At 41.3% G+C, this 24,828-nt stretch overlaps 1 protein-coding gene across 1 annotated transcript in view; it reads right to left on the reverse strand.

The window, feature by feature from the left end:
- Window positions 1–24,828, reverse strand: part of tcf12 (transcription factor 12) — a 98,831-nt gene that overhangs the window by 58,945 nt on the left and 15,058 nt on the right. The window contains exons 4-5 of the mRNA XM_071527415.1: window positions 22,484–22,557; window positions 15,840–15,942 (exon numbers count right to left, since the gene is read on the reverse strand). Coding sequence (XP_071383516.1) covers window positions 15,840–15,942; window positions 22,484–22,557 — 177 coding nt within the window. The remainder of the gene's footprint in view (window positions 1–15,839; window positions 15,943–22,483; window positions 22,558–24,828) is intronic.

Below are 24,828 nucleotides of genomic sequence, written 5' to 3' on the forward strand. Positions count from 1 at the left end.
TCATGCACCCTGATATGTAATTAGCCATTAGGTGGAATGAATAGATCAATTAAAGGAGAGGGACCAAGATTAAGAGAAATCAAACAAGGAGGAATGTAAGAATGACAAATGAAGAGACTGATTTTTTTTTTTTTTTTTTTTTTTTTTAGATGAGACACAAAAAAAAAACATGCTTTCAGTGTGAAAAGAAGCTTACATCCATCGCTCTTAGTTTAGGCTAGAAATCGTGAAAGGGTTTCTAATCAAGGAAAAGTGTCTAAATATTCAGTCGGATCAAAGATAACCTTCATTTTACTGTACATTCTTTAGCCCTGAAGTATGACTTTCAAATTCAGGAGTTGCTGCCCTTCACCCTTGCATACCAAAAAAGTTTATTTTCCCTTAAAATCCATCTCTGTGTGAGAGAAGAGATGTGGATTTCCTGATTGTATTTATCCCCACCCGGGATAATCAGGTGCCACGGCTCGGTCTATTTGAATTTTTTCTGACTCTGTAAAAAGGAAAAAAAAGGGGGGAGGTGGAAAGGGGAAAATGTTTTCGTTTGGCCTTTGCCTTTTTCCGAGCCCAACTATTCTCCTGCCAGTGCTTGTTATTCACAAATGAGGAAAAAAATGCATTACTGCGGACCAGATGGGAACATTCCACATGACCAAACCAATCAATCACCTTGGTGGGACGCAGGTGTGACACAGCCGTGCAGCAACACACCATTTCACAGTCTATCAGGCACAAACACATGGTCACCAATCAATGGCACCCTGAGGACCCATGAGGAGGGGAGCTTCTCCAGAGCCGCACTGGTTCATGGCTGATGACTTCATAATCACACATCCATTCTCTCAGTGGAGAAAGGCAATGAGCTTCCTAATAACCTCTCCCACCATGTGAACACCAACACTGTAATGGATGCTGCTTTGGTCGGGACACCAACATGCTCCCCCGCATCACACATTCACATGTGAGCTCCCCGTCAGGCTGAGAGGGAACCATCCAGGGAGACGAGAATACACTGAACATGCAGGAGAAACGCACAGGAAAAAATTCCTGCATGTCCCTAGTTGGATATTAGAATCAAGTCGGCGTGCAACATCAAAGTGTGTGTCGATGTCTGGTATTAGATGCCAAGCAACTGTTGAACAGTGAAACATCAGAGAGCTGAGATGAAGGACAAGGAAGGATACACACATGGGCTAGGAATGTTGATCCAGCTCCAAGCACTGTGGGCATATTTCCTTACACAGAAAGCCATGCAAACCCTAAGCTGTCTATAGTTTAAGAATACAAGCCTGCACTAAACAAAATAAAAATAAGGACAAACACAGTCCAAACAGGATCATTTTTTTTCTGTTGGTGTGTGTTCTGTGTGGGGATGAATTTGAATGTAGGCAAAAATTGGGGCAGTCATTTAAAAGGTTTTTGTTAAAAGTCATTGAGTTGACTAAAAATTTACCTCCCCACCTCCATACTCCTGGCAGTAAAGACAGTCTGATGCAGCCAGACTTTTCTCCACACTTCCCACACTTCGCACTCTCAGGACTGTGCCAGCGCAGGAGAAAATGTCAGGCTGAAGCCATTGTCAAGTGGGAGTACAGGCGAAACAAATGTTTGCATTTTATCAACCAATCACAATTCACTAGAGTCGAACAAGAGCATAGTGTACCATTAGCTAGTGTTTGTTTGGCAGTACACCCAGCATGGATACAGAGGACGACTGGGCAGGAAGGCAAGAAGGTTGCGACTGTGGAAAAATGATGGCACAAAGAGACTTCACTCTCAAATTTGTGATTTTGCAAAGAAAACTTTCACACAATTCTCACAACTTGCACCTAAAACACAACTTGGCAGTGTTCTAGAGGCGAGTGTCCAGGCAAAAGGAGTCGTCTATATTCTGCACGACCTGGTTTTCAATTCCGTGCCTTCCCCAGCGTGCTTGGTGAGACAGCAGTGGGAGACTCACTTGAACTATGCGTTTCAAGAAAAAGAATGGGAGGAGGTCTTGGACAGAATCCATTCATCCTCCATCTGCGCCCGCCACAACCTTATCCAACTTAAGTTCATCCACCAAATCCATTAGACCAAGCTTAAGTTGTCTAAAATTAAGCCTGAAATTGGTCCCCTTTGTGATGGATGCAAGCAGGCCCCTTAATGCATATGTTTTGGTTTTGCCCTGCTCTGCATTCTGTCTGGCAGTCCATTATTTTGAAGCCGAGTAGGGGTGTCTGGCACAACTTCACCTACTTCCAAGGTGCATGGAGAAGGTAAAAAGCTCAAAACTCCAGCAACACTTGTAGTATATAGAACAACTTTATTGTTAGACCAACGCGTTTCGGCTTGTGGCCTTCATTAGGGTCATCATGAATCACATTACAAACAACATTTAAATAGGGTAACAGAAAAAATTCAAAAAGGAAAAAAAAAAAAAGACAACCAATCATATACAGCCACACACATATCAGCCAATGGGGTACCTACAAAGATTGGTTGGGTATATGGTCATGTGGATTCAGGCCAATCCTAGTCCCAGACTGACAGAGAGGCAAGGGGAGTGGACAATAAGGGGCATGGGTGACACCATATTGGGTCATTAACTTTTTTCTGTTACCCTATGACATTACACTAGAGATGTCCTTTGGGTTTTTTCTTTTTTCGTTTTCTATTTTTTCTCTCTTACATTGTAACTGGGGATTTTGTCATCGTCATTATTATTATTATTATTAGTAGTAGTAGTAGTATTATCATTACTATTATATCAGTTATTTTCTACCTATAAGGCACTTAACTGTCTGCTGTTAGCATCGGGTGTGTAAGCGTGTCTAAGTGTGTAATCTTATTGTCAGTCAAGATTATGGAGACAGAGCCAATTATTCATGTTGGTCTCCTTGGAGAAACAACTGTAGCTCAGCCTGAACGCTCGCAAGACAACATCTGTAAATTCCAAAGGAATAGTGCTAATGCCAATGCCAGTACTGCATCATGTAACAGTTAATCATATATTTGCTAAGTGTGGAGATCATTTCTGTGAAAAGTTTGTCTACCATTCCAATTTGGTACAGACTCAGCTGGAACCAAAAGTCCTTTATTAAATGTTTGTTTAAATGCTCATCTTTGCCGGTTGTTACACCAAAGAGATAAATGCAAAATCTGTATCATTACTTGCACACGTACTTAATATTGAGTCACAAAATGAACTGGGCACTTAAGGTTTACAACTCTATATCTGACTTGGGCAGAAAGAAAATCTGACAACGACAAAGCGGATAAGTGGAGTCATAAAAAAGCTGACAGCAAGCCAGTACTGAGTTATAATAACTGAGGCTATCTGTAATGAAGATCTAAACCATTGGAGTCAAAGAGTCACCAGTAGACATATTTCAGTGTATACCTAAGCTATACAGTAATATGGTATCTAAGGCTGTCAGCAATGACAATATCAAGCACTGAAGTCAACAGACTTCAATTGTTCCACTAACAGTAATTCTTCTGAATGAATCATTTCCCTTGAACTTTGTGCTTGCACTCAATAATCTCCAACATTCTTCTTGGCATCAGCTGCAGGCTAGCGAGAGGAGAGAGAGAGAAATTAGAGAGAAGGGGGAGGAGTGGAGAGAGAGAGAGAGAGAGAGAGAGAGAGGAGAACAGAGGGAGAAAGTGGTACAGAGAGAAGACGAGGGATATAAAGAGGACGACAAGTACAATGGGCCTTGGTGACAGAATTTGAATTAATCTAGACTTCAGTAGACTACATTTCAGAAAAAAATTATTTCAGCAGAAAAAGTTTTGTAATTTATTAATGAATACTGAATTGGACTCTTACTTGAATTATTGAGTTCTAACTGAAAAAATAAAAACTCACTTATGCAGAAATTAGAAGTGGAAAAGCTCTTGGCTACCCCTTATTTGAACAGTAGGGAAAAAGCTGTGCACACACAAACACACATGGACACACGCACCAACAGTTAGGCACACATATTCTAGGCCCCTCATAGCAATTTGGTCCCTTGCACCATCAAAGCTGCCTATCTTTGGCCTTGCCAACTCGACAGCATTCTGTAGAATTAAATGCAGTAGAAGTGACTGACAACAGCCATGTGAAGACACCTCCTCCACCGATTATCTACAACTATCACTGTGGCACTTCGGCTCCTGCAGCTGCTTCTCAGAGGCTTGTTATGTCACCGTACCTTGGCCATACCCCAGCTCTTCTTCCCTCTTTGGAGAGACAGCCCTCCAGGCCTACTGAGACTACAGCTGATCCTCTGCAGCTGGGCAGCCTCGCCAGTAGCATGCTGGGGGCCGGGGCCTAAGGAAGAGGAGGCAGGGGCTGGGCAGGGCCAAGACGGGCTGGGAGAGGCACAAGGGTGGGAAGGACTCGGATGGGGAGAAGTGGGGGGGCACAGGGATGGAGAAAAGGGATTTGTGCCCTTTCAGCTCGTCTTCAGCTCCTCACGCTCCACTGACCACAGTAACAGATAAGCACACCCTGCAGCTCTGCATAATGACTGGCTACATCCACAAGACTACACCGCACCACATCTCCTCGTCTTCCCTTGTCTTCCCTCCTCCGCTCTGACACTTTGTTCTCCTCATACATAGATTAAGACCTCGGCGCTTTTGATAAAGACGCGCCTGCAAAAGAACTGTTGAACATAAGTTAATACTGTATCCTGCTCTAACTGCCAAAGCTTGCACCGATGTATGTGTGCATGTGTGTGTGCGTGCGTGTGTGTGTGTGCATGTGTATATAGGGGTGTGAATGACAGAGTGGGAAGAGGGAGCAGCCTTGGCAGCACCTGTGACCCACGCTGCAGTGGAAACTGAGTGCACACCTGAGCAGCACCTGGCCACAATCACAGCCTGGGTCTGGGGAGGGTCTCTCGCGGGACAGGGCATTAGCACATGACACCTGCACCCGTAAAAACACGCTGGGGATGCCAGTGTGATGTGGGATTTGGCACTCCATGATAAGCCTTGAGGAACAATTAGAAACGAAAAAGGAGAAGACACTGCAGAGGCACTGAAAGAGATTGATTATTTTCTGGTGCAAAAGACTAGACAATACATCTTGGCGGTGCCATGGCCCTTTTTGTATCTTAAAACCTTCACTGTCACTTAACCAACTGCATAATTTCATTCAAGGAAACCCATTCAGTTATATAAGATGGAGATAAAAAAAAAAATAATAGCATTTTTGTGTATAGAGGATAGAAGAGGAGTGGAGCAGGGGAGACGAGGAGAGGAAAGCAGAAGTAACTGCACAATCAAACAACACTCACTGAAGGCTGAAATGAGGATGCAAATCTTAAACACGAGCACTGTTTATCATTATTTTCCTTCTGTCAGTATGCATTACAGCTATTAACTACCTAGAGAGCGGAGACACATACACAATTCATGGTTAGTCTCTCATGACATGCATGATATCAATCTAAGTGACTAAGTATTGATCTGAGTGATCTGCATAACCTTGGGCTTAACAACACATGAGCTAGGAGCCTATGCCAGTGACGTGAACAGTCTATACGCTCCATCTTTGCCATCTGTCTTGCTAGCAGTGTACATCGATGATAAAGGTCCCCATGAAAGCAGTTGTGGTTTCAGTCCACTCTGCTCAAGAATATCATTTTTGGGGAAAAGAGGAATTATAAAACTCAAAAACTTTATTGTTCTATCCATGAGCCAGAAAGCACAGTGTTTGTACTAGTGTCATACAAACAATGAATTTGATAGCTCAAACAGTGAGCCTGCACCTCTGCTTTGAACAGCTATTCAACAAAACAAGTTTTTAATGAAATTTCAATAAGAATTGTAAGAATTGACAGTTATAAATGCAACAGATACAAATTCTATGAGTGACACTTCTCATTATTAGGGGTGGGACAAAATATCGATACTGGAATATATCGTCATACTTCCTCTTGCGATACGTTATCGATACACTGGCGCCAAATATCGATATTTTTATTAAAACATGCAGGTGCTCTGAACGGATTCCCCCGCATTAAGCCTGTTACCATTTTGACTTACCAGAGTCACTACTTAATGACTCCTCGTGGTGGCGCTTATCAAATGAATGAGGGTAAAGTGAACGGAAGTTAACTAACTTGCGGTGAAGAAGACGAATAGCTCACTCAAGGGGAAAACGGCGGACAGCGGGGGGAAAGCAAATCAGAGAGGCACCCAGGGGGTTCCCCAAGCGCCGGCTGCCGGCTATTTAGCCGTCTACTCACCTCTGTCTGGCCGGCTACTTTTATAACTGAATGGCACTAAACGTACACACTATCAGAATTTGGTAGTGACAACCGAATTTATGAATGAGAGTGACTGCGCATATGTATGGTATACTGGAGCAGACTGTGACTAGTGTCTGTACGGTTAACAGGAGTCACTCCATTCCTCTGATCTCGCGATGGCTGGAAATAATGTCTGTAACCATAGTAACGTTTACCACTGCCTGTATTTTCAGTTTGTTTGACACCAGTAACACCAGTAACCAGAGGCGTCAATTTATCCATAAGATCTTAATAAACCGCCACTGACAGCGGCGTCACTTTCTCTTTTTCCACCGCAGGAACTTGATACTTTTAACCGCAACATCTGGGCCGAGACCCAGAACTGGAGGAGCAACTGCAATGTTGAGGAATATAAAATTTGAGAATGTCCCACAACACTTACCTCCGTCTCTTTCAAATTAAGGATGATAATGTTACGTAACATAACGAGTGTCGCGCCACGTAACAACCAGTTGTCCAGTCCCGTTCTGGTTCACACTACTAACCGAAACCGCTGTCAAACTGGGTAGTCAGTAGGCTACCTGATTTTTTCAGGTAGTGAGTTTGGTTATAGACTGCGGTTGTCACTCTCCTTAATAACCGAACTGCGTGTGCAATTGCAATGAGAGTTGTGAGTTTCATAGAGGTTTCAAAATAATAGCTATCTCTGCTGAACCTCGGATCGCGCAGCGAACGGTTGCCATGGTAACGACGGACTCAACTGAAGCGTTACAGCTGAAACTACTGTATAACGCTAAATACAAGGCATTAGCTGAGGAGATCATTTTAGGGGCTTCATGTAACGCTCCTAAATAAACTCCTGGCCTTTGATGTTACCACCCAAGTTTAACCAAGTCCCACTGACTCCATTTTGCCAATGTTCAAAATATAAATGGGAGAAGTAAAGGGAGGAAAAGGGAAAGATTAGAGGGACTTCTGTTTTAGGAGGTTTGTTAAAGCCAGTATGCAGGTGTTATGACCATGTAAAATTGGGGGCATTTTGCCACTGCAAACATCCCATAGCCGGCTACTTTTCCCATCTGGCTGGCTACTCAAAAATTTGGGGAACCCCCTGGGCACCACAGTTCCTGCTTTTTGCCTTTTTAGGGGTATTTTTTCTTCTTCAGTTACACAGATATCGTGATGTATCGTAGATGAATTGTCTTGCAATATATCGAGTATCGCAGAATCGCTGTATCGTGATACCATCGTTATCGTGGGCAACGTATCGGGATAGTATCGTATCGTGAGTTACTCTGTGATTCCCACCCCTACTCATTATGCATTTTAAAGACCTTAGAAGGAAAGTGTTAGCAACATGAGCACAAGCACACTTGACCTGCTGAACACACTGAGCAATAAGCAAACTTGATTTCCAGCGTGGGTGACTGAGTTGGAAATATAATTGCAGTTTATGAACCTACCTGAGAAGTCAACAAAATGAATAGAGCTGCCAGTGTAAATTGTGACTGTGTTGTAAATATAATGGTGGCCTAGCAAAACAGCAATAAAAGCTCCACAACTCCACAAGTTCAATCAGTCCAATTTTATCTGTGTGTACTTGACAGGTTGAAATTTGGGTTTCAGTATGTAGCAAAAAATTCAAAAAGCTCTCATATTCTTTGATTCATATTTCATTCAAATTGTAAAAAGTACAACACAGTGCAAAGTTTAAAAGAGTGAGAGAGTAAAAAGAAAGAAAAGAGAGTAAAAAGACAGCCTAAAGCAGGGAAAAGTATAAATACAAGTTGAATGGAAGTTATAGTATATATTAATAGAGAGTGCAAATGTAAAGCTGCAGGGCCTCATGGAGTCTTACCTGGAACCTTCAAACAGACCGGCCAGCTGGCACTAGTGTTAACAGCATCTTTAACAACTCCATAAGGAGTCCCTACATGCTTCAAATAATCAATCATCGTTCCTGTTCCCAAAGTAGATAAGTTTCCCTGCCTCAATGACCTCAGGCCAGTCACACTGACTTCAGTCATAATGAAAACTTTTGAGCGCCAAGTGCTGTCCGACCTCAAATGCACCACAGACCCAATCCTCCATCCTCCATCCCCTGCAGTTTGCCTATGGGGCAAATCCGTCAGTGGATGACGCAGTCAAGTCAACATGGGTCTACACCTTTCTCATCAAACACTTCTGGCTCCTTTGATTTGCAGTTTCTTTGTTGTCATGTTCTGAATATTTCCTTACATGTTCATTAACAGGCCAAGCTGTATGGTACCAGTCATCATCCTATCTGGGATCTGTCAGTTCCCTTGAGGAGTAGAGAGGACCTGGGCTCTGGACTGGTGGGACCTCAGAGCAGTGAGAGGACGTCTACAACTGAGGGCCTGCAGCCTCTGGGGCCTTGGACAAAGTGAGCATTTACTACCTGCTCCCTTAACAACCAGCTAACAGATTTCATCTACTTTGAGATACAACTGCATTGAGAAGTAACTGACTGTATTCCCAAAACATTACATGCAATTTGGCTATATGGGACAAATCTTAAATTGAGCTAAGCAAACAAATGATCTTTGACAAATATGGTCAAAGATTATTTGTTTGCTTATTTTAATCAAACACTAATACATAAATAAATGTTCAGCCCTCAAACTGATTCTAATTTCTCAATGAGGCCCTCACCGAGATTGAGTTCTCAGGGGCGGAGCTTACCTTGTATGCATATGGGTGCAAGCTAGCTGTGACCTCTGTCTACACAGATCTCATAGGTCTAAAATAGCAATACCTTATAAGCACACTGAGACAACAGTTAATTTTAATTGCTAAATCTTAGGCTACAGAAAATGCAGTACTGATTCTCAGTGATATGTCAGAAAGAAACATGAGCGTTTAGCCAAAATTTGGCATATTTATTTACCAATTCACATTAGATGCAAGTGCATCAAAATCACCCCTACAAGGAAATTTTTCTGGATTTCATCTTTGCAAATTTGTCAATGACTTTGTTCAGATCAATATTCTTGATAATTTTCTTCTCGATGAAGAGGAGAGCAAGCTGAAAGAGACACTCCTTGCTCAACGTCAAGCGCAGGAAATTTTTCAGTAGTTCCAGCTGAATGAAAGAGCGCTCAGCCTGCACACTGTTCACAGGAATGGTGAGGTAAATCCTATGTAGTATCACCAGGGTTGGGAAGGCTCTGTCCATATTATTGGCAATAAGGAATGGCAAAACGTGGCCAGTGGACATCATCATCTGCTCCTCAATAAGCCTTTGTAAGCGTTGATTGACAGTATTGTGTCACTGAGTCATATTCTGATTTTGAGAATGTATTACATGATTCCATGGCAACAGAACATTCCACCTGAGGGATGGAGATACAAAAAGAATGTGACAGAAAGTAGTCCATGATTACATGTAATATGACTATTTAACATTTGAGGATTTTTTTATGTGGTTGCTAAATTCCAAATACATTGTCAGCCCTGGGTGCCAGGCACCCACAGCACCCATTCATATTCTGCTAGTGCCTGCAACGGAAGGATCCTGTTAGGGATTTGCAGAGGTGAGTGAGTCAACAGGGAACATCAATTGCTCCACCATACTCAGGAGGTGAAATTAAGGTCACACATGGGCATGTAGACAGGCTGGGAGCAGGATGCATGTGCCTGCATGTGTGTTGATGGCAGCATTAAGCTGATTAGTTTTTATGAGTTGCCAAAGCTGTACGTGCACAGTGTATGAAGCATACCAAAGGAACGTGAGCGTAGACTTATAACTCAGCAGTTGTGTTTGATAATACACCCTCAGGCACATGGTTGGATAGAACTGATGCAAAAGCACTCATACACACGTGTGCATTGTACATCCATCATCACAGATACATGGCAAGGCCAACCAGCAATCTGACTGTTTCCAAAAACTTCCAAAGAACAAAAACAAAGTGCTTATGTCTTTTAAATAAAATAAAGGTTTTCTTTTTTGAAGGGGGTAGAGAGGTAGGGATTAATTCATAATTAATTAGGATTAATACAAGTGTCATAACACTATTGTAGTGCAAGGATCATTGTGCATGCGTGCGTGTGTGTGTGTGTGTGTGTTTGTGTGTGTGTAAGTGTGTGTGGGAGTGTGTGTGTGTGTGTGTGAGAGAGAGAGAGAGAGAGAGAGAGAGAGAGAGAGACGCAAAATGCATGACTACATTTTATAGGTATAATCAAACTAAGCGTTTATAGCCTGTATGTTTTTCAAAAGCCTTGCAATTACGGTTTTCTGATCATAGTGAGTCAGGCCTTTCTAAAAACATACAAACATAGTGATTCAGAGTAATAATTGCCTATTTTTTTTTTTTTTAGTAGGGTTTGTCCCAGCTTAGTCAAGCTAGGGTAACAAGGCTGTGATGAAAGATGGACTTAAACGCAGAGATACAATTCATCAAAGAGGTTTGGTGCTCATTTGTCCTCAGTCTCAAAAGAGAAAAAGTCACATTCCACTAAGAATTTACTGATTTACTGAAGAGCTGCAATTTGAGCTTAAAAAAAGATTTTATTTTCTTTTGATGTCCTTCTAAGACATTTCCCCCACTTTTTAGCTGCGACCAGCAGCTCTATAGCTCGCTCTGTCGGTCGGTCGGTCGGTTGGTTGGTTGGTTGGTCCACAAAAATTTCCCAACACATGTATGCATGCATGTACGAGGTCGCAGCTATTGCAAATTCATGCTTGTTTCAATACACGGCCACAAACTGTGACTAACAGCATCTGTGACCAGCTACATTAACCCCGTCTTGCAAATTCAAACAGTAATTTACTATTGTCATCTGAGGCTAAGGTTTAAATCAAAAGACGTTATCTGACATTTATCATTATATTTTCCCTTTATCGAAACAGATCAATCAATGAAGAACGTCTTCAATCCATTAAGCAAAAAGCAAACATCAGCGAACGTGTGCACACACACACACACACACACAAGTCCAATCGCACAATGTAGCATGAAAGCAGGGGCAGAAAACAGCTCTTTCAATTGTAGCTCATCATCTGCTGTAATTGCCCACATTGCTTGATATCAACCTCCCCCACTGACTTCCCTTCATCTAGCTTACACCACAAGAAAAATACTCAGCAGGTAATTACATCTAATCATTCCTTGTCGGGCCTATGAACTGTTGACCAATCCTACGGCCAAATAAGTAGCACAACTGAATGAGAGCCCACCCTTCACTATAAGACTTGTTTGTTATTACATGAATTCTAGCATTTGAAAATATAGAGAAGCAAGTGAGGTTCAGAGAATTTTGTCTATTGAAATTTATTTATTTGTCCAAACATTAAACCTCATCAACTGCACAGGAGCATGCCTGTTGTGCTCAGTTGTGTTATCCCTACGCCCTGAGATGATTAGTGAACATCTCCTGTCTTCCATTGCCAGGAACAAAAAAATTGAATTTGTCTTTCCAACTAATTTATATTGCCTACCGATACACAGAGATTGAATTAGAAAAGATGTCTGTGAAATTACTGAGTATGATTTTCCAAGAACAAGGCAACATTATCTGGTTAATAACTGATAGCACTGCAATAATAAAAAGCTTTTTGGATTTAAAATAATTCTAGTATAAACCCACCAACGCGCATTCAAAAAAAAGAAAAGGATCTCTGGTTTCTAGCTTTAGGAAAAAGAGGTTCAGAAATACAGATTGGGCTACCTTAGTTAATATGTTGAATTTTAAAATTCAGTGGTATTCCCTTTCAAGTTAACTGAAAGTGAATGCTATGAAACCCATTATGTCCATTGCAGGTCTTCCAGTCCTGCCTGATGCTATTCAGTATTTTCCATTCCAGTCCCATTCCCATCTATATATGTTACTCCCGTATGCTACACTTTCCATCAATGTGTCATAGACGTTGTATTAAACCGTTGCAGAGTCGTGTTGTCACAAAGCCAGTACACATACAGGCTTATCTGATGCAATGTTGATCAGAACAGTCTTGAATATCAATAAAAAGCTCAACTAATTCTTCTGTGATCATAATCTGTTTGAAAGGTAAATCCATTTACCTTTCACATGGTGAAGAGTCAGGATTTCCTATCTGTATGCAGATATCCATTTCATCAAAACTAGAGCAAGAGTGCTTTCTAGGTGCTCGGGTGGAAGCGTAGGGTGCAGGGTATGCATGTGAAACTACGACTACGACAACCTGGCACAGTGTGGTTGTAACTTAGAATCACTGATCAAAATATTTAATTCATGCTTTTACTACATTGATGAACAGCGCACAAGCCTTGAGTTGGCTGATGCTGTTTGACTTCTACCGTACTGCCTGGTGTACGAGCACACACTGGATTTCCCTTATGCAGGGCTCATAGGGCTCTGCGAGGCCTAAACAGTGCATTACCATATTTCCCCTAAGCACTGCACATTGCCAAAAGCATTACACACAAACATACAAACGAACACACAGAGCCCGGCTCTCCTAGAGGTGCTTCTCCCGAGAACATAATGAGCTTTTTAAATGTTGCTTCAGTAAGCCAAAACTGTACCTGATACCCAGAAAATCATCCAAAATACTGTCACATTTTTCCACCGATTGCAATTCATTATCTGAGCGGCTATACATCTGTGTGATATTCAAGATTAGGAGCGTGACAAATTATTTGTTATTTCTATGGGAAACCACTGACCCAACTGTCAAAGGGCACAGGAATCACATACTTCAAAGCTGAAAATCTCTTCCAAATGATTTCTCAATAATAAGTGCAGCCTCTTGCAATGCATGCAAAGAGCGGTTGAGTCAGAGGGATTCACATGGCTGAGAGTGAAAAAGTTTGTTTTGTAGTGCATGGACAATGTGGCAGCCACCTGTCCTGCAAGGGCAGCGTGCTGAGGATGACGTGTGGGTCAGTAAGAGGATTGGAGCACGAGGGGGTGGAGCTTAGATGCACGTGAGGCCCAGACCAGCTGATCCATAGCCTGACCTGACATGGGAGCTGGCCACTGGGGAGAAGAGTGTCATCATTAAGCAGTCAATGGCTGCTCAGCATTCACCCAAATCCCCATTCTTCAGCTTCAAACCCACACTTTTCTCATGGGACCGGGATAAGGCCGCACCATGAGGGAGGAGCTGACTTCTAACAAACCTGCAACATTCAATTCTGATGTAACCTAACAAAACTAAGTTATAGTAAAATAAGCACCCCTTGGCAGCCATCTGCTACCCACTATGACTATAAAAAGTTCATGATCAAACACAACAGCTAACCTGAAATGACTCTCGCTCTCTCTCTTGTTGACCACATACCGTGCGGCAAGAAACAGCTGGTGGAGAAATGGTTTTGATGTGATGGCTTCCTCCTTGAGTATATACAGAATAGATAAATGTGCTGTGCTGCCTCCAGCACACACAGACCAAATTTCAAAACAGGACTGATACGCAGACCAAACATGCAAGGTCACAATGCTATATCATACAAAGCCAGTTATTGGGTCTCTTTGGTTTATTTCATCCCCATATTATTCTTATTGTGAAATTTTGTCTGCAAGTGCTAGAGGCAGTGGAAGCTTACAGCACAGGGTCGTGGAGGATGCCGCTTGCACAGTAGGGTGAATGGTGGATTCAACATGGAGTGGTCCGTTTTTAAAATGGATTTGAACGAATGATTGGAATGATGTGGACCATTTTTTCACGTTTCACTAGGATTACGCACCAAAGCAGTTTTCCTACCATAAAAATTGGGAAAGTGCGGTGCTTTTTTTTGTTTCAACAACCTCCATTCACAAGGGGCTTGGATTAACAAGAATTCAGTGTACCGGGAAATGGCCAAATATCAAAAACACAAAATATTTTTGTTAGTATTTTTTCAGGAGAAATGACATTGCATTTTCCAAGGATCCAATATCAGTATCCCTTGTGCTAATAAAATATTGCTTGGATATCTGAAGAAAGAACACAGCATTTGGATAAGTGCAAGTCTGTTATTAGGGTTATGAAGTGGCCGCCTTCCACCAGAGATGCTTCCTTGAATTAGACCCAGGTCACTTGAATTAGGCCCATCTACCCTCTCTCTTTATAACCTCCGACACTCAGCTGACACCAAGCTGACAGAGCATCTACACTTAGGCTTACACTTCCCAACATCGCACCCAATAATTTCAAACCTCACCATCAATCTCAGAAACACCTAATGGAATGGCTGACCCTTCGGCCAACTCAGCAGTTCAGAAACCGCACTGTACCAACAACCGGAGAATAATGGGATGCCAGACCCACCTGACTTGGTTGGATTCTGCCGCTGCTCACCACTAAAGAAACTGGTTCTAGCACTACTTTGGAAAAAAGTCACAAAACAGATTTACCTTGGAAATGCTCCATCTCAGAGCGTAACTCTAAACGCATTTCACCCTTGCATGCTTGTTCTGCCCTTTTTTATTGATGAGGAATAACCCTTCAGACATGATTTAATAAGGTTGCTGAAAACTACATAAATCCATGCAAGTCACAGATATTGCTGAAAAAATACAATTTGATAAGACCATACTCATCTTACGATCCCAGCCTCAGATAAGCACAGGCAATTCAAGTATACAATCATATTTCCTAAATCTCTGACATATCACTGTAGCAGATCACATCCATATTCTGCTGCTTATAAGCATAATTACAGGCACAGCTGAAAGGGGGAGAGAAACCCAGTGTTCTGTAACAGTCATGTGATCAATTACAAGAAAGATAACATTTTGTTTCAGTTCACCAGCACCCATTTGTAAACTAATCACTTTGCATGGAAACCAGTCTCCAGGGCCACCACACAATGAGCTGAGATGTAGTTTGCCATAAAACTGTCAAGTGGTTACACATTACAGTGACACCAGGCCAAAGGGTTGGATAATACATGTCTTTTAATTGTTATAATGGGAGTGCATATCATAAATCTAAAATATGCAGCTGCAATAGGGGACAATTTCTCAGTGATCATCATTCTTATCTCCCTTTCACCTCAAATGTTATTACAGCTTCTTGCATTGGCCAAGAAAATGAAAAAAAAAAAAAAACTTGATGCAGATGTTCCCATTCATACCAGCAAATTGAGTGGTTAAAAAAAAACAATCAGCAAACATGATTTAACAAATGCCAATCCAAAGACAGCACAAAAAATCAAAGAGCACCATTCAATAAATCTACAAGAAAACCTTACAATAAATTCCCAATACTTGTGTGAAATGTTCTGTGACACATCTGGCTGTTTAACCCCCGCGCCCAAAGACAACCCTACTGCCGCCACCCGTCGACCGATGGAAGTTGCTGGGGGCTTTTGTTGATGGCTAGAAGACGCCGTTCTGTGATGGAAAGCTATACTGATGGCGTGACTTCCACCCTGGGGGAGGGTCATCGCAGGAGGAGGAAGACGGAGATAAAGAAAGGGGAGGGGGATTAAGCAAGGAAATAAAGACAGCAGGAGATGGGGAAAAATAGCCCTATAGCCTACGAAGCCTTTCAGTGCTGCTACCTCCAGATGCATGATGTGCCTCGACCCCCGCAAGGCTAATATGTTTTTTTTTATACAGAATGTCCTTCCACTACCAAAGGGCATGTAAGGGGTGAGGTGACGAGAATCACTTACTTACCCATTATGTTGGAGTTCATGAAAGGTGTTGGGGACAATCCTTCTTGGGACACTAATCGACTGTCACTCAAGTGATTGCCGTAATGAGGGCTGTCTGCGAAACCCTGAGGGAAGAGATCAGAGTATTAAGCACATTATTAGGCAACTTCACTAATTGAGTGCTATGGCATACCTCTAATTAGTGAGGAGGAGAGCACAACTGGAGCTTCCCCCACGAAACTGTCAATTTTTCTTCCACAAAGTAAAAAAATAAAAATAAACTATCTCTGTAAAGCAGTAAATCGGTTCTCTGCCACACAACTCAACGCATATGCTAAATGCATTTGGAAAAACAAGTTTAATGAGCTGCAAATCAGGAAATGTACTGCAAAAATCTTATGACATTTTAATTGTTGGTACACATTAATGGATCAAAAATACATGCATCTAATAACGCATTCAGACATACAACCCCATTCTCTGACATGAAAAAACAAGTGGGCTGAGGTCTGGTGAAAGAGACAGCAATGGTACCGTTTACATTGTTTTCTTTTCTTTATCAAAGCCATTCCAGGATCGTTCATGCCCTGTGGATATGGACACTATCATCCTGAAATGCTTCACCATAGGTTTTATTCGCATTTACCGTGCCCTCAACAGGGGTGAGTGGGCCTAAGCCATATTAAGTGTCAATCAAAGCATTAAAATATTTCCAAAACTACTAATGAAAAGAGCTTGTGTCATTTTACAGTAAGACCTTTTTAAGTCTAAAAGGTAATTCTTGTGCTTGTTTTTTTGCAATATGTGTTCACTGTATTCAAAGACCAAAAGCTATATAGTGTGCATTTTACCGTTTTCTTTTTGATCTTTTTGATTTTATCTATCTCACGACAAGGTTTATATAATATTTTATAACAAATATCTGCTAAGAAGGTGTTGTTTAATGGAGGGGGAAGAAACAGACGGATGCAATCCTACATCATTCCAAGGTACCTGCAGCTTAAAAAAATTGCCTTTTTCTCCTGCAGCTTAACAGTGCCTTTTCATGACAGTTATCAGCTTCGGGGGCTTAGGTCTAAATATCGGTCACAGTATGGTTTTTGAAAACTCGGGGTCCCATGTAATAAAAGATACTCTGTTGCAGTGCTAATCCCAGGCCCTGTGAAAATCCTCCTGTGCTCCAGTCAAATGCATCTCCCCAAACTACATTAACTCCCACCAGAGGGACCGAGCAGCAGTGGGCTTGCATTTCTATAGAGCTATTTTCACCAACTCATACCCTTTGCATTCAACATACAGTAAAAAAAAAAGTAAATCTTATTATCCATCTTTTTTTTTGTGAGTGGATGGTGATGGAGTAATTTCAAAGGCAGTGGAGTGTTGTGCTGTGTCGAGGGAATCCTCAGAGATTCCCTATTGTGCTCCTGCCAGGCCGCACACTCTGTTAATCACACCATGAACAGACTCAATAACAACAACAGCCCCGTGAGAGGCTCTAGCGAGCTAACACACACACATACACACACACACACACACACACAGAGCTAACGTAAGAAGGCAAAAAACAAACATTTCCTCTCTTCCACTGCAAATCAACAAGGAAAGCGTTTCAAACTTCCAACATGTAACAAAATAAAACAAAGCACTGCTGGTAATGAACAATTGAATCATTCACCAATAAGTCTTCTTTGATCTTTGCTTCCTTGGTTGTTATGAATGCTACCATGAATCAGGAAAAGGCCAGCAGGGTTGGTAGGAAAGGAAGAAAAAAAAAAGAAACACAGGGGGATAATGGTCAATGCAGGCTCACAGTGTGTGTCAGTGCAACCACACTGTGTGCCTGCTCCTCTGGGACCATTAGATCATCAATCACAGATCCCTCATCATTTCCAAACACCGGTGGCCTACATCTATCCGAGACGCTAACACACGCTGTCACCGCTGCCACGGGGCTACGTTAGCGCTGCTGGCTAAATAACTGTCAGATCCCCGCTGCAGCACGGAGGCCGCGGCTCACGCCTCGTCCCCCAATCACTTGCCACAGTGTTTAAAAAGTCATCTCTTCCACACTCGGCGCTGCGTCCCAGGTGAACATGTGGCTGCGCGTGGCAGCTTGGGAAGTGATGATATGGCCATGATGGATGCGTGTGGGGGCGGGTATCACGTCGGGGCAGGGCGCTGGGGATGTGGGGGTTGTCCTGCGGTGGCGGTGGGCACAGCCCTGCCTGTCAGACCGCCGGCCTGCAGCCACAGCTGCCCAGGATGCAGCGGCTGGCTGGAAGCCAAGGTCAGCGCGGCGGGGCTCGCGACTGTTCACAGTCGACTGATCACACACTCGTAGCTCACCAGCTCAAACAAGCTCAGGGACAAGACAGAATTCCCTTCATCACAGACTGAAAGATAAAGCGCTGAGGATTTCTTCTGGGAGATCTGGATAGGACTGATATACTGCGCAGAGCATACTTTTCAAAATAAAATACAGAAAATAGAAATTCACAAATGAAGTGAATGGCTGTGTTCTCAATTTGGATTCTATTATTTGAGTCTCATTTAACAGAGGAACAGCATAAAACCAGCCGCCGCTAGAGACATTGTCTTAATTTCTATTGGCAACTTTTTAACTAATATAAATAATAATAATAATACATTAGTTTGCTCTCTAGCGCAATCACAACAACAGAAATTATGTTTCTCTGTTGTCTCTGCCTTTCAAGGGGAAGTAGAAAATGAGATGAAGTACTTGACAGTTGACAGCAGAAATCTTAGCATGTTCCCAGTGCTCAGAGTGTCTCCAAAAGGTGTTAAGAAATATGCAAGTGACTCATTCATTTTTGTTGGTTATTAGAAATTCATCATGGAGAGAATGTTAGCGTATACTACTGTTTGCATTAGATGGCATTCTTCTTACCGTCTTAGGAAACATTGCAAAAGTAGAATGATTCTAACTTTAAATGACAACTTGTACGTGCTTTTATATCATCTTGCCTTGATTACTGTAATGCTTTGTTCTCCTGTCTCAATCATTTCTCAAGAGGTTCTCAAGCAGGGAGCTCTGAGCGATCCCAAGGTCCAGGCAAGACTGAAGGTGTTGGGGCCTTTGTTGTCCAAGCCTCTGGGCTTTGGGACGTCCTGGCTGAGGAGTTTAGGCTGGCAAAAATCAGTGTCACTTCTTAGAATTTTTTTTAAACATATTTTATTGTTGTTACGTTTTTTTTTAAATCATTTTTACCTTTTATTAGCATTTTACTGTCTAAATCAATTTGCAACTCTGTTTTGAAAGATTTATTATTATATTAAATCGACATTTCATTTTGAACCTGCCTCTCTCTTTCTCCCTCTTGCACTGATATTAGGGTTGGGTATTTTTAATAGTTTTAACAGTGTTTGATTGTAGAGTGTGTTATTATGTAATAGCAACAGGCAAATTAAACAGCACTTCTGTCATTGGGTGATACACTCAGAAAAAAATGAATATGTAACCACTAAACACTAAGCACGTCCAAGTGACACTAATAATGGGGTAAATATGGATGGAGAAAACTGTATTTCAGTTCTGCAATACTGAGAAATTTATTCACAACACAACACATGCTCTGGTATTTTATAATACAGTAAAGCACATTGTTGTATAAGCAGTGCTTCCACATATATATGTAACATGCTATGAGCTATATTTTCAGACAGTTTAATTGCTAAAGTTACCTAGCAGCCCAGGTAGTCTAACATTACTGTATTCTGCATAGAGGAAACAGCTGATCAACTAGAGAGCCAGAGAGCTGAGATCACATTCCAATAAAATCATAATTAATTAGGTCATTATGTCATCACCACAAATGCACCATGGGACTATACAGAATATAATCATTTTGTCAGATATCATTGTATTAGTCCATGTCCTTCTATTTCAGTGAAATATTTTGGTGCAGCTTTGGCTGAAACAAATCCATGGTTCTGTACTTTTATAGATCTGGCACAGGTTTCTATTTCCAAATACATTTGGCTTAGTAAACATGGATTATTTGGTTGTTAATGTGGGGGAATGTAAATTAAAAAAAAAATCTAAATTTACAACTCTAGACAGCATCATTATGTAGAATGAGTAGAAATGAATCTGAGGATTTGAAGAGATTGGCTCTGTTTTCTTTGGCCAAAGTCATCTCATTGAATGTGTGACAGAATAAAAACCAAGCAGTATATAGGAATGCTGCTTTTCTCCAAATCAATTTGGTCTCCACTCACACTGTCAACTATATCTAAAAAGCATTATCCCTGCTGTGGTGTGAATTGGAAGGGATAAGCTGTGTAATAAACACTGGTTGTCTAGGAAAAGATGCATTTTGTATGGACAACTTAAAATCATTCAAAGTGATTACTGTAGACACTAAAGTCAAGTTTTCATCTGCAGATAGAGAAAGTATAATCTATTTCATAACCTAAACTATATATGAGGTATAATATCTATGTGTGTGTGTGTGCGTGTGTGTGTGTGTGTTTGCGTGTGTGTGAGAGAGAGAGAGAGAGAGAGAGAGAGTGTGGAGAATGAGTGAGCGGGCGAGTGTTTGCGTGCGCGCCTTATGAAGGTGCAAACAGCTGTCTGCTGGCTGACGCCGTGCCTTGCAATGTCAGAAACACTCATTTATATGCACCTGGAGCAAAGATATCTCAAGCGTCTCCGTCTTATAATTCAAATCAGGCTGCCTATGTTACCATAGCCTGTAGATGTTCATTCGGGAAGGGCACAGAGAAATAAACAAGGTAATGCAGCCCGAGTAGCTCTGACATTTAACTGAATTCTAATAGAAAGTGACAGGAGATTGACATTAAATGAAATTCATACAGGGCATCTAGAACAACCAACGTGTGAGGGACAAACAAACAGGGGGAGAGTTGTTCACACTTGCTCATGCAAACAGAGAGATGTTCTCACTTAAAACAATAGAGAAATGCAGTTTAAACAATGCATGCATAGTTTCTTCTATATTATTCTTTTACAAATACTACTCTTAGTACCTTGAAGATATGAGTTCCCTTTGGTAATGGGAGTAAATGATGCTGAATTAAGTGCTCATTTGACAATCAAAAAAATTAAATGACTATTATGAATCTGTTATTGAAAATATAAAATCATTTCCATTGCCTCAAGGGGAATACAATTTTCTGAATTAAATTCATTTTTTCTTACCTAGTGAAGATCTGTGATCATAAGCAAAATGTCATAATGTAGTCTGAAGCAATGAACCCAAAAACAGAGATTTTTTGCATCATGTGAGCAACTGCCTAGGAGGCTGACATGCCCCTGAAGTAGTGCAGTATAAAATTAACAGAGCAATTTATAAACAAAAATCAAAGCTTATTTAAGCTTCAAATGACAGAATGCAAAATAGTGATCTGTTGTGCTACAGAAAATGTCACATGAACCTAATTTAAGTGTCAATGTAATTTTCCCCCACTGCTCATCTTTATGAGAGGGGCAACAATGCACATGTGCCAATTGTCTGGGGGAATACCATAAAGCAATTCTCCCTTATTTGGATTTACTGGATTATTTTGACTAGTTCTGGAAATATGGCCAAGAATAAGTTGGCTCATTTGCCCCTGGCTGCTTCAATTTTGATAATACGAGGGCAGAAGGACCCATCTTTCCTCGCATTCAATAACAGACATCAAATGGTGGCTGGTTGCCATTTGGAATGACAAATACAATTTAAATACACCATTGCAATGTCTAAAGAGCTGAGCATGTGCAAACCATTTCTTAGCAGAGGATTACAATTGGAACGCCAAGGCTTCTGCCATTACGTTCCAGCCTGTAGTTCAAGACTCGCTTTTGCAGAATATGTTTGGCCTGGAGAGAGACAGGCCAGTGGGCCTTTGGGCTGTCACTTCTCTGCCAAATCCAGTTCTAGTGAATTCAGTTGAAACTCTGTTTAAAAAAATGCCTCAACTGGAGAGTCATTGCATTGGCTTGTTTCACCACTGTTAACAGGGAACTTTCTGTTGCACAACCAATAGCGCCTATACATTCTCTGGCTCAACTGCTTGTTAAAGCTTAAATAATCTTACAGTTTGTCCATAAATCATCCTGTCCTCATCTTGACACCAATTCCCCACTTTACATTGTACTGTTTATGGGCCATGTCAGTATCTCAATGGAACTGGTTACGTGACTCACAAAAACACTCTTCTTCAGAATACATTAAAACGTTTTCCTTATGACCACAGATCTCCTCGAAGATAAAAAAAAAAGACTATTCTTTCATATTGAAAATCCACGGTATCTCCCATTAAAATATCATTTGAGCCCCGTAGCATAAATATTTAAACAGATCTATATTACTCCACAGCTGCAAAATCCCACAATGTTGTTATCATATTCCAGAGCAGCAGTAATCAGTTTCCCCTGACAAATGATTAACATTTCCAGTAAGATAAAGCAATCCAATGAAATGACAAAATAATGAATTGCACCGGCCATCAGATTATTAGCCATTCATTTAGGTCATACAGGGGGAAATAAGTCAATTACAGGTCACACAACATGACTGGTACTTGGGATAAGGTGGGAATAAAGTATTGTGAATGTAACACTTTGATGTAATGAGTGTTAAATGATGTGCTGTGGAGCAGAAAGGCCATTCGGAGGCGTTAAGGTGTGGGTCGTCTTACCCGTGAGGACTCATAGGAAGGACTGGACTGGCCACCTGGGGCCCAAGACGCTTGGCTGGTCCGCTCATCCATACCTGTCAGAGACAGAGATGCACAACTCAGTCAAGACGTTAAGGTTGCTCAGAGAGAGTACAATATAGATACTGAAAGGAAGCAGATTCTCTCTCTCTCTCTCTCTCTCTTTCTTACACACAGGCAGAAGGAGATATAGTCATGCACTTATATATACTAAGTAAACAACAGAAAGACAATTTAATAAGGTGTGCATAATATTACATTGATAATTGAAAACTGCAGTTTATGGAGTGCCCCAGTGGTTGAGTGGACTGGTATGTTTTGTGTCAAAAACCATTCACGTGATCTACTGTGACTAGATATGTTAAGATGAGCTAACAGCATGGGCGTCGCAGCTATTATATGAGGGTGGGACAAGTCCCACCCACTTTTTTAAATTATTAGTTTAGACGCCCCCCCACTTTTACCATGTTTTTACCATGTCAAAAATCAGTGCATCGGTCTATCCGCACTGACTGTCAGTGCTTCATTATCAAATCCATTCTGCTTGCTTATTGAGAGAATGCCCAAATCAATGAAATTTCATACCACGTTTTCACTGCTACCTTGCACCCAGGCAGATTCTCACATAGCACGCACACACATACACACGAGCGCACTGCTAACGTTAGCTAGTCATTGATGCCCGGATGCCAGGTAGCTGAGTTAAGGTGGGTCACACACTGTCACCGCAAAATGTTCAGGAAATTGTTAACTTACCGAAAATCAAAGCTTGGCATTTAACTAAATGTTCATCTTTTGTTCACCTGTTGCTTATAGCCTTCTTGTTTTTGTTACAAAGTCTCTATACTGATTGACAGCAGCCTCACCGTTCGGTTAGCTAACTGTTAAGAAGCGCTAACGCTAGCTAACATTAAGATTAACATTAGCAAAATAGTGAAAAGATGAGGAGGGAGGCTAGTTTTCATTTGATTGTTACTGTAGACTGGTCTATTTTTTGGCTGACGATCTCTTGGTTTGATATGTTTGCTCCCCCAGACAACATGGACATAAGGAGGTTTTTTTCAAAGAAGAGGAAAGTAAGTCATCACTGGTAGTAATCAGTTAACTTCAGCTAACTAACAGCCGAGTCCCTAAATGGCCAGGGGCTCCTCGTTTTGACAAATAAAAGCCTGGCTGGCCCATGGCCTCGGGTCCTGGTGATTCTTCATAGTAGTAGAAATGATTTGAAGATTAATGTAGTTTATTGGAGAATGCATAGGGGCACTTTGACTACAGTTGTCCTCTCCACTTTACTCATTGATTTGATAACATTAAAGAAATTAATTTAACAGAAATTGCAATTGCATGCAAGCATAAAGAGATCCTCAAGTTTAAATAAACAATGAGTGGTTATTATTAAAGATGGCTCTGAATTAGTCATTGAATCAATTTCTGTATTTAAGCTTTTTAATATCTTCAAATATGTGATCTGGGGCCAACCACTTCCTCTAGATGAAATTACAAAATGTACCCATAATTTTCTCATGCTAGTATAGCCAGATAAAGGTATCAAACCACCTGTTAAAAGGCACCAGAATACAGGAAATTACATTTAGGGGAGGACCCCCTGACCCCCCGTTAGATTGTCCCACCCACATTTTCAATGCTTCCTACGCCCATGGCTAACAGTGTGCTGTCACATCTCTTTCTGCCTGTCTTTCCTGTGTCATTTCAGTGTACTATGTGAAAAAACCTACTAATGCAATTGTGCGAGAAGGTAGACTGGACAGCCCTCTCTTCCCTAAAACCAAACAAGTTCAGCGTTTCCCACAGTTTGCCTGAGTAGGTTACATTGGCAGGAGTGAGAGAGGGGCAAAATGTTCTTTGTTCCTCTGTTCTTTATTCCTCTTTATTCTATCTATTCAAATAATGAAGGACATCATGTTGTTTTTTCAGATGTATGTGTATATATATCTAAGTAGGCTATATTTTGGCTGCATTTTAATGACATTTCATTTAGCGAGTTCAAAAGCTTCCTTTGAGCAAACACTGAGATCTCTTACTCTCTGAACTATAAGCAAAGGCTAGCATTGGCTATTGCGACTGCAACATTAGCTGACTATTACTGTATAGTCCCATTTGATTATCAATAGTTTTGCAAAGTTTCAAACTTTGCCTTGTCAGTACATGGCACTTCGAGCATGACTGAAAGAAACACCGACTGACTAATACCATGCACTGTGTCATAAGTGTAATGAAAAACACGCTTTCAGTGGTTGACAGTATCAAATCTGTTTTTTATAAACTACATTGACGAGAAACAAGTTTGAAAGCCAGCTTAGTGCATC

This window comes from Centroberyx affinis, unplaced genomic scaffold (assembly GCF_046629955.1).
Source record: "Centroberyx affinis isolate AG114_WGS23_722 - 3 ecotype Tasmania unplaced genomic scaffold, CSIRO-AGI_Caff_v1 ptg000002l_1, whole genome shotgun sequence".
In the NCBI taxonomy this organism is placed as follows: Eukaryota; Metazoa; Chordata; class Actinopteri; order Beryciformes; family Berycidae; genus Centroberyx; species Centroberyx affinis.